The sequence below is a fragment of the Doryrhamphus excisus genome, chromosome 4 (assembly GCF_030265055.1).
Source record: "Doryrhamphus excisus isolate RoL2022-K1 chromosome 4, RoL_Dexc_1.0, whole genome shotgun sequence".
Lineage (NCBI taxonomy): Eukaryota > Metazoa > Chordata > Actinopteri > Syngnathiformes > Syngnathidae > Doryrhamphus > Doryrhamphus excisus.
Window position 1 is genome coordinate 23453492 of NC_080469.1, and position 15324 is coordinate 23468815.

Here is a 15324-nt window from a genome sequence, read left to right on the forward strand (position 1 = left end):
CCCCCATATCTCACAGACCTCCTCCATCCACATAATCCCCCGCGTCCCCTTCGCTCCTCAGACTCCAACCTCCTGGCACTCCCCTGTAAGACCAAGCTCCGAACCTGGGGAGACAGAGCCTTCTCCATCGCTGCCCCCACTCTCTGGAACTCTTTGCCCCATTCACTCCGTGCTTGCCCTGACCTTCCCACCTTCAAAAAACAACTCAAAACCCACCTCTTTAAATCTGTTTTTAATGTCTAACCTTCTATATCTGACTGCTGTGCCCCGCCCCCGCTTTTTTAACTGTGTACTAACCAATGAATGTTGTATTTTGGTGTGTCTTTTATTCTGTTTACTTGCTCTATTCAACTTCATTCTTTTGTAAAGTGTCTTTGAGTATCTTGAAAAGCGCTATACAAATAAAATGTATTATTATTATTTATTATTATTATTGGCACTTTCTAAACTTGAAGCTCTCTTGCTAGGTGCTAGCATGATGACTGTTAGCATGTTAGCATTTAAGCTAATTTACTCATGTCTAAAGGCAAATACACACATGGCATGATGTAGGGAGGTTATAGGACAACCTTGGCACTTTCTAAACTTGAGGCCCTCTTGCTATGTGCTAGCATGATGACTGTTAGCATGTTAGCATTTTAGCTAATTTACTCATGTCTAAAGGCAAATACACACATGGCATGATGTAGGGAGGTTATAGGACAACCTTGGCACTTTCTAAACTTGAGGCCCTCTTGTTAGGTGCTAGCATGATGACTGTTAGCATGTTAGCATTTTAGCTAATTTACTCATGTCTAAAGGCAAATACACACATGGCATGATGTAGGGAGGTTATAGGACAACCTTGGCACTTTCTAAACTTGAGGCCCTCTTGCTAGGTGCTAGCATGATGACTGTTAGCATGTTAGCATTTAAGCTAATTTACTCATGTCTAAAGGCAAATACACACATGGCATGATGTAGGGAGGTTATAGGACAACCTTGGCACTTTCTAAACTTGAGGCCCTCTTGCTAGGTGCTAGCATGATGACTGTTAGCATGTTAGCATTTAAGCTAATTTACTCATGTCTAAAGGCAAATACACACATGGCATGATGTAGGGAGGTTATAGGACAACCTTGGCACTTTCAAAACTCGAGGCCCTCTTGCTAGGTGCTAGCATGATGACTGTTAGCATGTTAGCATTTAAGCTAATTTACTCATGTCTAAAGGCAAATACACACATGGCATGATGTAGGGAGGTTATAGGACAACCTTGGCACTTTCTAAACTTGAGGCCCTCTTGCTAGGTGCTAGCATGATGACTGTTAGCATGTTAGCATTTTAGCTAATTTACTCATTTCTAAAGGTAAATAGACACATGACATGATGTGGGGACACTATGGGACTGCATCAACCTTTTCGGTACTTGAGGCTGTCTTGCTAGGTGCTAGCACGGTAGCCGTTGGCACACCGGGCCCGAGGTTCACAGCACAGGTGGCAAGCCCATCAAAATTTCTGCGGGAATTTTCTAGTTTTTTTTTTTAATTATTTGTCAAATGTTTACTTTTTACTATTTTTTATTTTTTATAAAAAATAATATTTTTATATTTATATAATAATTTTTATATATAATATTTTTTTATATTTTTTTATTTTACATCAGACCACATTGAACTATGTGTTTTAATTTTACAGTTTTGTTGTTTGTTTTTTTACTAAATACGACATCCGACTTGCAAGCCATGTTGCCAGTTTGTATGTTAAAAGTATATAAATATATACTTTTAATAATGTATTGTTTTATTGCCCGTGCAAAAGGGGGTGTAAAGTCATAAACGGGGGCGGTAAACCATGAATTGTTTTTGCACAATTTCAGCAAAATTAACAAGTGTTGTCGCACACTGTCCGTGGTTGAAATGGATGAACACAAACGCTAACGCAAAACCGCAAATGAGCGCTTAGCGTAGGGCACGGCCTACAGCATATTATTACATTCTCATATAAGGAAGTCCGGCTCACAGTGACATCACAAAGCTCAGTGTTAGAATTAACTCTCTGAAACCGAGCATTCAGATCCATCCCAAACTTTTTCCAGGCCTCACTTCCAAATGCACACATCTCACTACCTGAAACTTTGGTATGTTTTAAGACGAGAATACAATATTCTAACAACATTTATAAGTCAAAAAAGTGCAAAAAGCATAACAAAATAGCTGCTTGTTATTTTGAAACCATGGAGACATTCCACATTGTTGGGAGTTGCACAGATTTCCCTCCTGCTGGGCTATCCGGGACACCGGGAATGTCCGGTAATGTCAGAGACCCTTCACAAGCCGGTTAGTTTCATTTTTGTTGTTGACGTTCGTAGAGTACAATTGCAAAGGCGTCAAAGATGTCCTGCTGTGTTGATCAGTTCCAATGATGAAAGATGAGGCGCCGAGATAAGCGAGTTCCCACCATCCCAAAAGATACTAGTCCTCTTCCCATCCCACCGGTGGTGCAGCAGCACAGCTTGAAGTCTTTAAAGCATCCGTTTCACTCCAGTAGGGATATCACTTATAACATTAGGGGTTGTTACGACTGGGTTGGTGCGATCCCTTTTAACTTATATGAAACAAATACGACCTGGTAGGAAGGCTTTCAGTTGGGAATGTGACTTGGGAACATGCTTTTAAGGCAAGGGGTCTTAAACTCAATTTACCTGGGGGCCACTGGAGCTAGGGTCTGGGTGAGGCTGGGTCGCATCTGGTTTTAAAAAAAAAATGCATTTATTAAAAATAAATAATTAATTAATTAATTAACTGTTTTCAATGCTTTTGCTTCTGCTATATCCTACACTTTTTCAGTGCTTTGGTTCCGGTTTTCCACAAGAAAAGCTCTGATATAACATGTTCTCAAATATTTTTACTAAAATTAAAAAAAATATTATTTTTTTTGTAATTTACCAAACTAAAAAATAAATAAATGAATAAATTAGTAATAAATAAATTAAATAATAATAAAACAGCAAATAAGAAAAACTAGAGAAATTATTTAATTCATTCATTAATTCATTCCATTTGTTACCGCTTATCTTCACAAGGGTCATGGGGCTGCTGGAGCCTATCCCAGCTGTCTTCGGACAAGAGGCGGATTACACCCTGGACTGGTGGCCAGCCAATCACAGGTCACATATAGACAAACAACCATTCACACTCACATTCATACCTATGGACAATTTGGAGTCGCTAATTAACCTAGCATGTTTTTGGAATGTGGGAGGAAACCATGCAATGCACGGGGAGAACGTGCAAAAATCCACACAGAGATGACCAAGGGTGGAATCGAAATAGGGTTTCCTAGCTATGAGGCCATTCATACCTATGGACAATTTGGAGTCGCTAATTAACCTAGCATGTTTTTGGAATGTGGGAAAAAAAAACGAAGTACCCGGAGAAAACCCACGCATGCACGGGGAGAACATGCAAACTCCACACAGAGATGACCGAGGTTGGAATTGAACTCCAGTCTCCTATCTGTGTGGTCTGTGCGCTAACCACTTGACCGCCGTGCAGCTGAGAAATTATTTATTAAGAACATACAGCTGATAATATAACACTTTTACGGATAAAATTTGACAAATAATTCAAGGAAAATTCATTAATTTTCTACACCTTATCCTCACGAGGGGTGCTGGAGCCTATCCCAGCTGTCTTCGAGCGAGAGGCGGGGTACACCCTGGACTGGTGGCCAGCCAATCACAGGGCACATATAGACAAACAACCATTCACACTCACATTCATACCTATGGACAATTTGGAGTCGCTAATTAACCTAGCATGTTTTTTTTTGGAATGTGGGAAAAAACGGTGGGAACAGGATTGTCAAAAACATTGACAATTCTGAACACGCACCATTTGACCGTTATTGCCTTCCTCCTCTGATTGTCCACATTTCCTTTTGTTGTCCCCACCCCCCTTTTCCCCCTTTATCCACCCCCCCATCCGCATCCCCACATCAACTAATAATGTGTGATCACACCACCATCAGGGCTGCTGCCCTAGAGTTGCCATGGAAACATCTAATCCACATACTGCAGATAGAGCGACGAGAACAGGGGACCCAAAGCGCAACACACACTGACTCACATATTGCCCCCCCCCTCCAACCCCCAATCCACCACCCCACCACCACTGCACGGGCGACCCTCTTCTCATTTGCTTTATCAGCCAGTGGGAGAGTTAAAGTCATTATCGATCTCCACAGTCAAAGTCAACGATTTTAAAGCAAGGCGACAATGTCTAATACACACACACATGGATGCAGTTGTTGCACCCCAGTTCAATTCCACCCTCGGCCATCTCTGTGTGGAGTTTGCATGTTCTCCCCGTGCACGCGTGGGTTTTCTACGGGTACTCCGGTTTCCTCCCACATTCCAAAAACATGCTAGGTTATTTAGCGACTCCAAATTGTCCATAGGTATGAATGTGAGTGTGAATGGTTGTTTGTCTATATGTGCCCTGTGATTGGCTGGCAAGTAGTAAAAATAAAACAAGGAATAACAATATAAATATAAAAGTGACAGGTGCTGTTCAAAATAAATTTAAATATATGTACATCAGGGCGGCACGAAGGTCGAGTGGTTAGCACGCAGATCTCACAGCTAGGAGACCAGGGTTCGATTCCACCCTCGGCCATCTCTGTGTGGAGTTTGCATGTTCTCCCCGTGCATTGCAAGGTTTCCTCCCACATTCCAAAAAAAAAAAACATGCTAGGTTAATTTTTGACTCCAAATTGTCCATAGGTATGAATGTGAGTGTGAATGGTTGTTTGTCTATATGTGCCCTGTGATTGGCTGGCCACCAGTCCAGGGTGTACCCCGCCTCTCGCCCGAAGACAGCTGGGATAGGCTCCAGCACCCCTGCGACACTCGTGAGGAAAAAGCGGTAGAAAATGAATGACTGAATGAATGTATTACTTTTGGGCTGCACGGTGGTCGAGTGGTTAGCATGTAGGCCTCGCAGCTAGGAGACCCAGGTTCAATTCCACCCTTGGTCATCTCTATTTGGAGTTTGCATGTTCTCCCCATTCATGCGTGGGTTTTCTTCTGTTTCCTCCCACATTCCAAAAACATGCTAGGTTAATTAGCGACTCCAAATTGTCCATAGGTATGAATGTGAGTGTGAATGGTTGTTTGTCTATATGTGCCCTGTGATTGGCTGGCCACTCGCCCAAAGACAGCTGGGATAGGCTCCAGCACACCCAGTAAGCTGTAAAAAATGAATGAATTAATGAATTTTCTTTGAATTATTTGTCTAATTTTATCTGTAAAAGTATTATATTATCAGTTGTATGTTCTCATGTCCCTTTTTTCAGGAGCACTTTAAACATTAGACCACATCAAACTATGTCATTTAATTTAATGTTTTAAGTTTTTTTTGTTTTTTTTTTACTAAATAAGACATCTGACTTGCAAGTCATGTTGCCGGTTTGTATGTTAAAAATTTAAATACTTAGAAAGCAACCGGCGGGCCGGATTCAAACGCTTGGTGTGCCACATGTGGCCCCCGGGCCGTAGTTTGCCAACCCTCGCTTTAATGCACGCAGCCCGCATTGACATTGAAACTAATGTTGGAACCGCAGCAAAACAGATTGTGGTACCTGTACTGCGTACTCAAAATGGAAGAATTGACACTGAACACCAACACGTTCTGATTAATTTATCGGACGATTAAGCACGTGCCACTTGCTGTTCTATCAGACTTTAAAAAAAAAAAGAAAAATATATTTTTTTCCCAAGGACATGACTCAAACGACATGATACTAAATAGTTATTGTTTTGCACAGTGTGTATTTCTGCATCCCTGCTGCTTGTGTATACATTTACATTCCTATTGTCACAGGTGACAAGTGTGACAGGGTATTTTGGGAGCTAAAGCACGTTTCAGTGAGCTGGCACCAGCCAAATTAGTGAACCAGACAGATGGCGTACTGCGGGAAACCTTTGACTCGAGCCACGTTTTTGTCAGTCTTTTATCCCGACTGTCAAGCACAGGCGCCGCAAAAATGAAGAACGTACTTTTGCCACTTTACAGGTGACTGAAAAAACATACAATAGCAAGCTAGCATAGCAATATATATGTTTGAGACCATGGACCAGGGGTCTCAAACACGCGGCCCGCGGGCCAAATGTGGCCCGCAGGACACTAGTATGAGGCCCCCGCCTTGACATGAAAGTTTAATGTTAATAAAAAATTATTACGTTTGATTAATGTTCATATGAAAGGTTAAATAACTGTTAATAGTTATCCTCCCTATCCGTGTGGAAGTGGTAAGTTTTTGGCTATTTAAGTTTAAAGGAAATAACTGGAAGGCTACCGTTTAGGTCGCTAGCTCTCTAGTTTGCGAGTTAGCATGTGTCTCAAGACCCTGCAGTTGCGCAATATGTTGTAACTAAAATATGTAAATATGTTGGGGTTTTTTTTTTGGAAAACCTGATGTGGCCCAGCCTTGCCCAGACCCTAGCTCCAGTGGCCCCCAGGTAACTTGAGTTTGAGACCCCTGCCATGGACAAATCAGAGGCTATGGTTCTCAGTCGGAAAAGGGTGGCGTGCTCCATCCAGGTTGGGAATGAGGTCCTGTCCCAGATGGAGGATTTCAAGTACCTCGAGGTCGATCAGATCGGAACCAGATCGCAGATGCAAATGGCTGAAATGAGTTTCCTGTGTGGGGTAGCTGGACTCCAGTCAGTCACTCACTCATGGCTCGGGTATCTAGTCCGGGTGCCTCTCTGGTGACGGGTTCCGAGATTCCCCATTTGGGAAAAGGCCCTTTGGCAGACCTAGGAAAATGCTGGAGGGATTACGTCTCACAGCTGGCCTGGGAACGCTTTGGTGTCTTCCCAATGGAGCTGGAGGAGGTGGCCGGGGACCGGGAAGTCTGGTCTGCCCCCGTGACCGGGACCCGGATAAACGAAGGAGGATGGAATGTTTATGGTTGAAAGCCAAAGAATGTCTTTGAAGTTCTGGCTTCTTGGGAGTGATCCATCCATCCCATTTTTTTGTCATTCATCCGAGGTTGCAGGGAAGCCCAAACTTCCGTCTACTGTCCAGCTTTTCCCAGCAGATCCTGAGGTGTTCCCAGGCCATTTGAGCAAGCTAGCATAGCAATATATCTGTTTGAGACCATGGACAAATCAGAGGCCATGGTTCTCAGTCGGAAAAGGGTGCTCCATCCAGGTTGGGAATGACGTCCTGTCCCAGATGGAGGATTTCAAGTACCTCGAGGTCGATAGGCGGATCGGCGCCTTGGTCAGATCAGATCGGAACCAGATCGCAGATGCAAATGGCTGAAATTAGTTTCCTCGTGGGGTAGCTGGACTCTGGTGACGGGTTCCGAGTTTCCCCATTCGGGAAAAGGCCCTGTGGCCGACCTAGGAAAATGCTGGAGGGATTATGTCTCATAGCTGGATTGGGAACGCTTTGGTGTCTTCCCGATGGAGCGGGGAACCGGGAAGTCTGGGCTGCCCCCTCGACCGGGACCCGGATAAACGAAGGAGGATGAAATTTTTCTGGTGAAAAGTTCTGGATGCTTGGGAGTGATCCATCCATCCCATTTTTTTTTTCATTCATCTGAGTCGCAGGGAAACCCAAACTTCCGTCTACTGTACAGCTCCCCCAAACAGATCCTGAGGTGTTCCCAGACCATTTGAGGGACATTTGTCGGTTTTTACAGAGCACCTCCTCAAGGAGGCATCCTGACTTCCCACCTTATCTCAAAGAAAGAACCCAGCCCAAACATCTCAGTCATAAAACTTGTTTTCATTGCTTGTTTAGCAACGCGCTTTTAACAACACAACGCGATTATGTTAAAAAGTCAAAGTAGTCATAAAGCGGACTTACGAGATGCAAGTTCCCCGTGATGCCATTGGTTAACACGTGTACATAAAAGCACATGAACTGAAACATGAACTCCATGTAAAGCTGTCACTCCTCGTCTTCCAAGCTATAGACTTTTGCACAGCGACCGTTTCCATCACATCACATGTTTATTCAAAGGCCAATCTGGGAAACAGCTTTAGGCATCACTCTTATAGGACAATTAGTGTCAAATGATGGATGATGAGCTCCACCGACAGACGGCATCCTAATAAACGGGAGAGCAAAAGCACTCCGTCCTGAATTGCAAATGCGCCCCCCCCCCCACCCCTCAAAGTTAACTGCAGCCTAGTCATAGCGCGTCTTCTCTCCGCGTTATCCATCAGCTTCTAATAAAAGGCTGAAGTGTGTTTTCGCTCTGATTTGTTTTGATCACGGGGGAGCCTTTTTAGTTATTCTTTGCTGTTTTGCAGACTTTTTTTTTATATGATTATTTCAAATACCAGCAGATTGACATGTATTATTAAGTATAGGCTTTCATCCTCAAATGGAACACAAATCACTAGCCGTATATTATGGGCGTGCCCAACCTATTGATGGGATTTTTTGATCATTTTGCCACATTCCAAAAACATGCACGTTCCGTTAATTTGTTCAATCTCAGCCATTTTTCAAAAGCTGTCCCTCTCAGTAATTTTTTTCTGTTTTTTCAAGGCACACATAGTATTCATAGTATTCCTGGGCTATATAATAGACTTGGTATACACCAAAGTAAAGATTAGACTCTCATCTTTCATCGGAATAAAGTTTGTTTCTACCTTTTTCCGTTCTTTAGTAATCAGCTGTTGAAGTAAGTCAGCAAAATATAAGGGTTTTTTGGGAAAAGATACATTTCAAGTATAACATTCATATATTTCATCAACATGTCCAAAACTACGATGCCACAACATTCATTCATTCATTTTCTACCGCTTATGGCCAGCCAATCACAGGGCACATATAGACAAACAACCATTCACACTCACATTCATACCTATGGACAATTTGGAGTCGCCAATTAACCTAGCATGTTTTTTGGAATGTGGGAGGAAACCAGAGTACCTGGAGAAAACCCACGCAGAGATGGCAGAGGGTGGAATAGGATGGGATAGTTACACAAAACGATTACACTGTAAACCTTGCAATCCTACTTCACCAGGTGTTCCCAGCGTCACTCATTGGCTCTAGTGAAATTAACTACTTTTTGACTCTGTACTCTGGTTTCAAAGTGTGGGGAGCTCGCATGCATGTAGCATTAGACAAATGAATGGACAATTAGGTGCCAAGTCCCGCACGTAACCGTGCAATTTTGTTTGATGACGGCCATGTTTTTCAAACAACCTTCCTTCAAAGTAACACACATGTGCGGGGTACACCCTGGACTGGTCGCCAGCCAATCACAGGGCACATATAGACAAACAACCATTCACACTCACATTCATACCTATGGACAATTTGGAGTCGCTAATTAACCTAGCATGTTTTTGGAATATGGGAGGAAACCATGCAATGCACGGGGAGAACGTGCAAACTCCACACAGAGATGGCCGAGAGTGGAATTGAACTCGGGTCTCCTAGCTGTGAGGCCTGCGCGCTAACCACTCGATCACCATGCAGCCCGCTTATTAAAAGTAAATGCTATAAAATTCTAATATGGTAACTACTTCCAAATGATAGTAACACTAAGTAATACTAACACTCGCTGGGGCACCGCGACACTTGCCCCTAATGCATGAGCCGCCTTCCATTCTATATGCTAGAATAATTGTCCTAATGAAGAGTATTCTTATGGTAATATTTCCCTTGTATGCATTTTTTACTATTTACAATTTTTACATTTGCGAATCAATGTGTGTGGAAATATGGGCTAATAACTATAAAAGCAATCTTCACTTGTTAAATGTACTGCAAAAAAGGCCAGTAAGGATAATTCATAATGCCGCCTATACAGAACATACTAACTCCTTATTTCTAAAATCACAAATACTTCAACTTTCTGATATAGTTCATCTTCAAACAGCTAAAATAATGCATAAGGCTAAAAATTAAACTAAAAAAATGAAAGCAGGAAGTGAACAAATGTAACAGTTACCGATTGTAAAAGTACCAGATGGAGGGGTAGGATTTAATAAGCTTTGCTTCTTTCTACTCCTTTTTGGACATGTGGAACTGTGAACTGATTATGTGATGCATTCAATTGTAATCTGATGCATGTTCAAATGAAATTCAACCATTACTATAACCTTCTTTGTGCAACACGGTTCGATGCCTTTTCACTTATTGGTTGCTGCGGAGTATGTATTTCAATGGGAAAGATGCGGGCCATGCACTTTTAACCCCTTGTGGCCATTTTTTTGGCCTAAAACTGCATGAAATGTGCTCTCTTTTATTGTGGAGTTACATCATCACTTCTATATGTAAATACATTGTATGGAATAGGCTCCAGCATACCACCGGCAACCCTTGTGTGAGTAAGGAGCATATTTTTTTTGAGGTTTCTGCTGAAGTTATCCTGGCATGTATGAAGAATTTTTTTCTTTTTTTTTTCAAGCTGCTGCACCTAACCACTACGCTATATGTCAAGGGCTAAGTAATATGACATGGAATTCAAACATTGCCTGGTGATGTCGGGGTTGGTGTTGTCGTTTTTTTTTTTTATCCGTGTGCGTTGGTCACATGGGTACAAGATGCTAATAAGCGAATATCCCTAAATGAAAGCGACACGGTTATAATGCAACGCCTGCTAAGCCTGTTTAGCCGATTCCCCCATTGAAATGGGGCCATGTTTCTGTAGCTATTGTGGGTGAAATTAATTACGTAAAAAAAAAAAAAACTGTCTGCCGGGCTCATTTGCATCTTTTGATGCTTGGCTATTTTGTGTCTGTGTCTTGTAAAGATGACGGATGACGCTTTGTGATCGATGTCAGTTGGCTGTCAGTGAAATTTGCAGAAGTGTGGAACATCTGTCCGAACGTGCATATACATTATGCGTGGTTTGCGACTATAACTTTGCGACTTTTCTGACCAGTTTGACTTTGTTTATAATGAGGATTCATGGAGCAGTGGTGTGCTGGTAATTTCTGTGTTGCTGCTGTGGGTTGTTTTTTGGGTTTTTTTTGCATTGCACAAACATTTTTGTCTCTTCACTATAGATCACCTATTTTAAACACCCAACTGAGAGCAAACACAGCTTTAGAATGCATATATATATATATATATATCTGCATATATATGCATGTATCTGCCTCGCAACCCAAAAGGAACGACCCACTTAAATCGTAAGCTGAAGGCTAACAGAGGGACCCCATCAACCTCTGAGCCGTATCCTCTCTGAAGCCATCAATCGCCGGACTAAAGCTGGGCTGCATAATGACATTGTGGCGGTGTACTCTCGCTGTGCTGCAAGACATATTAATGTTAGCCACAATGAGTTTGGCAGCCCAATATGCTTTGGCTTGGGCTTAAAGTGTAACAACACTGCCCCCATATGGAAGAGAGTCGCTACTGCAACTACAGAAATCTTTACCGTCACGTGTGTTTTTCTTCTTCCGTGTTTGAAGACCCGCCTTTTTTCCTCATTGTTTACTGTTAATTTACCTTTACTCTGTTTATCCGCACTCTTAGAATCTTGGAGCTTCAGCAGAACGGTGACATGGATATACTCAAACTGAAATGGTGGCCCAGGGACAGTCCGTGTGACCTGTACAGCTCGGTCCAGTCCCGGCAGCACAGCAGCGCTCTGGACATCCACAGCTTTGCCGGCGTCTTCTGCGTCCTGGCGGCCGGCGTGGTGCTGTCTTGTCTCATAGCCATGGTGGAAAGCTGGTGGTCTCGGAGGAAGGGATCCAGGGTCCCCTCCAAGGAGGTAAGCTGAATGGGCTTGACTTAAAAAAAGGGGGGGGTCAATTGAAGGTGGCGTCGTTAGGCCTATTTTAGGGGGGCTTCAGACTCCTTAAAATGTTCTTAAGCCCCCCTAAATAATTTGATATTTTTTATATCAAATCAAATCAACTTTATTTGTATAGCACTTTTCCTGCAAAGACATGCAACACAAAGTGCTTTACAGAATTAAAACCAAAAAAAACAAAGAAAAAAAATGATTTTTAAAAAAATTTTATTGTTTTTTTTTCCAAAAAATGTCATATAATAAGGCAAAAGCAGGCTAATATTAGCCTACTAGTAGTAGTAATAATCAGAAGAAGAATAATGATGATAATAATAGGCTAATTAATAATATTCATTCATTCATTCATTTATTACCTCTTATCCTCACGCGGGTCACAGGGGTGCTGGAGCCTATCCTAGCTGGAGGGGTACACCCTGGACTGGTGTCGTTGTCCCTCGAACATCGCATCCTCACTCTATTGCGTTTTTTAAACAAATTAATGGACTATTATTAGTAAAAAAATAAAATAAAAATATGGAGTATCCTGGTCACTACACATCAGTAATTAATGACATTAGGTTCGAGCACGGGTGGGCAAATATTTTGACTCGTTGGCCGCATTGAGACAAAATTGTCGGGGGGGGGCAGAACATATATTTAACATACACACACTATTTTATACTTATAATTTTCCTTGAATTATTTGTCTAATTTTATTTTTTTTAATTTGTATTTATTTTATAATTTTATTTTAATAAATTTATATTTATTTTATAATTTTATTTTAATAAATTTATATTTAATAAATACATTTTTATTTAAATTTAATAAATAAAAGAATTTTTATGTATTTATTTTTAAATTTATTTTTTATTTATTTTTAATTTTATTCTGTTCTCATGTCCCGAAAGCAACTCGCGGGCCGGATTCTAACGCTTGGTGGGCCGCATATGGCCCCCGGGCCGTAGTTTGCCCACCCCTGGGTTAGAGCATTCATTCATTTTCAACCGTTTATAAGGATAAGCGGTAGAAAATTAATTAATAAATGAATGTTATTATTATTGGTGGCTATTGTGAGATCAAATGACTTTTCCAGGGATCACGTCTGGCCTTTGTCTTTACTGAACACCGACATCTAGTGGCCAATGTAGAATATTACAATTAGTACAATTACAATGTCTTGGCAACACTAAATGTCTTACAATGTTCTTTTAACTTGAATTTGAGTCAATTTAGTTAGTTCATTTAGTCTTTGTTATGCTTTTATAAGTGAAGAATAAATGCAATTTGCATAAATATGCATTTTTTACTGATAATAGGCTGTATTCAACTACGAAACATTGATCATTTATTAATTACACTGTGAAAAAACCTGATGGCGAGTATATTTAAAATGAGCTAAGACCATCATTGACCACTTATTTACTTATGCTGCCCGAGGAAGAGTCCACAAAGCACCGACTCACAACATTAAACATGGATATTTACACCGCCAGCATTCTCCTCCAAAACAGTGGCACCTTGTAAATTAGCAGCAGCGCACTGTGAAATTTCCAATCAGCCCCTGCGCGCTTGATCACCTCAGCAGGCATATCAATTGAGGCAATCAAAGTGTTTTCTGGTAACGTTTTCATGATAGAAACCCTGCAGTCCCTGTAATGTGGATGCTTTTCTCAGCTCCGTCGGAGACAAACGCGAGTAAACAAAAAGTCCGATTGGCAACAGCTTTACTTGGTGTTCCATTAATAGATTAAAATCTCACAACCGTGGGTCATTTTTACCGCGCATTAGCATTCGTTGCATCCAATCTCTTAACCTTATTCAGTTAATCCAATCGTTCTGCACTCCCGAGTACAAAAGGGGCTAATGTTCGAATAGATAAGTTTAATCAAAGCCGCAAAAAGGCGATAAAGTGCTGCAAATTTGATAATCAACAACATGCTGCAGATGAACTGACCCGAATGCAATTATGGGGGAAGTCATCTTTACAGCAGGGGTCTCAAAATCTGGAGCTTGGGTAATGGGTGAGACTGGGCCGCATCAGGTTTTCCAAAAAAAAAAAACGCATTTATTAAAAACCAAAAAAATAAAAAAAAACTTCGCTTTGGTTCCAATTTTCTACAATAAAAGCTCTGATAAAACATTCCACCGTTCTCAAATATCTTACTTTATATTTTTCTACACAAAATAACATGAAAAATAAATAAACAAATCAAGAATAAAGAAAATCAATCAATCAGTAATAAATAAATAAATAGAATAATAATCATAATAATAAAACAGCAAATAATGAAAACTTAACAAACCACATATAGTTGGTGGGTAGACAAATTATTTTTTTCAGATTAAAATTAATTAATTAATAAATTAATTAAAAACAAAACACGACTATAGTCACATTTATACTCTTTTTATTTACAACATGTTGCGCAACTGCAGGGTCTTGAGACACATGCTAACTCGCAAACTAGAGAGCTAGCGACCTAAACGGTAGCCTTCAAGTTATTTCCTTTAAACTTACATAGCCAAAAACTTACCACTTGCACACGGATAGGGAGGCTAACTAATGTGTTACTAGCATGTTGGAAAGTGGCCCGAAGCAGCACATTTTAGTCGAAAAAATTTTTGCAAAGCACCTTTAAACTTAAAAAGTCAAAAACTTACCACTTCCACACGGATAGGGAGGATAACTATTAACAGTTATTTAACCTTTAACATGAACATGAATCAAACATAATAATTTTTTCTGGGTACATGATACCATACAGCATCCATATCAAACTTGCACGGGCCGCACTAACATTAAACTTTCATATCAAGGCGGGGGCCTCAAACTAGTGGCCGCATGTTTGAGACCCCTGCTTTACAGTCATGTTAGAGGCAGTTAAAAATGTGTTACTAGCATGTTGGAAAGTGGCCCGAAGCAGCACATTTTAGCCGAAAAAATGTTTGCAAAGCACCTTTAAACTTAAATAGCCAAAAACTTACCACTTCCACATGGATAGGGAGGATAACTATTAACAGTTATTTAACCTTTAACATGAACATTAATAAAAACGTAATAATTTTTTCTGGGTACATGATACCATACAGCATCCATATCAAACTTGCGCGGGCCGCACTAACATTAAACTTTCATTTTCACGTTTTAGTTGAAAAAAATTTTGCAAAGCACCCACTCGAAGATAAATGAAGGCTGACTCGCGGCCAGTTATTGTATGCGTGTTTTCATTTATGAGATTACAAAATAACTCTTGTAGTCAATAGCATCTCTGTAATTGTTACTTTTGTCGCTGATTGGTTGCTTTTACATGTCCGTTGACCTATTGAATTATGAAGCTTTACCTGACTCTACGTGCATCCCTCTATAGAAAAGTGTGCACTCTTCTGAATACACAAGTAGCATGTGAAGGACACAGCATAGTCCTACCAACTCAATGTCAGGTCCTTTTTGGCGAGATGCTCTTTCAAAGCGACAGTGAAAAAGAAAGGCAACATGTTTGACAGCAGTTGACTTGGCTTTCTATTACTGGTGTAATTTCATTATCCACTGTCTTATTG

The 15324-nt window shown here is 40.9% G+C and overlaps 1 protein-coding gene across 6 annotated transcripts in view; it reads left to right on the forward strand.

Moving 5' to 3' along the window:
• Positions 1–15324, forward strand: part of grid2 (glutamate receptor, ionotropic, delta 2) — a 528950-nt gene that overhangs the window by 501860 nt on the left and 11766 nt on the right. For all 6 annotated transcript variants that reach the window (XR_009129664.1, XR_009129665.1, XM_058071482.1 and 3 more), the window contains exon 15: positions 11502–11742. Coding sequence is in view for 4 of the 6 variants with exons in the window: in XM_058071482.1 (XP_057927465.1) it covers positions 11502–11742 (241 nt within the window). In the remaining 2 variants the exon portion in view is untranslated. The remainder of the gene's footprint in view (positions 1–11501; positions 11743–15324) is intronic.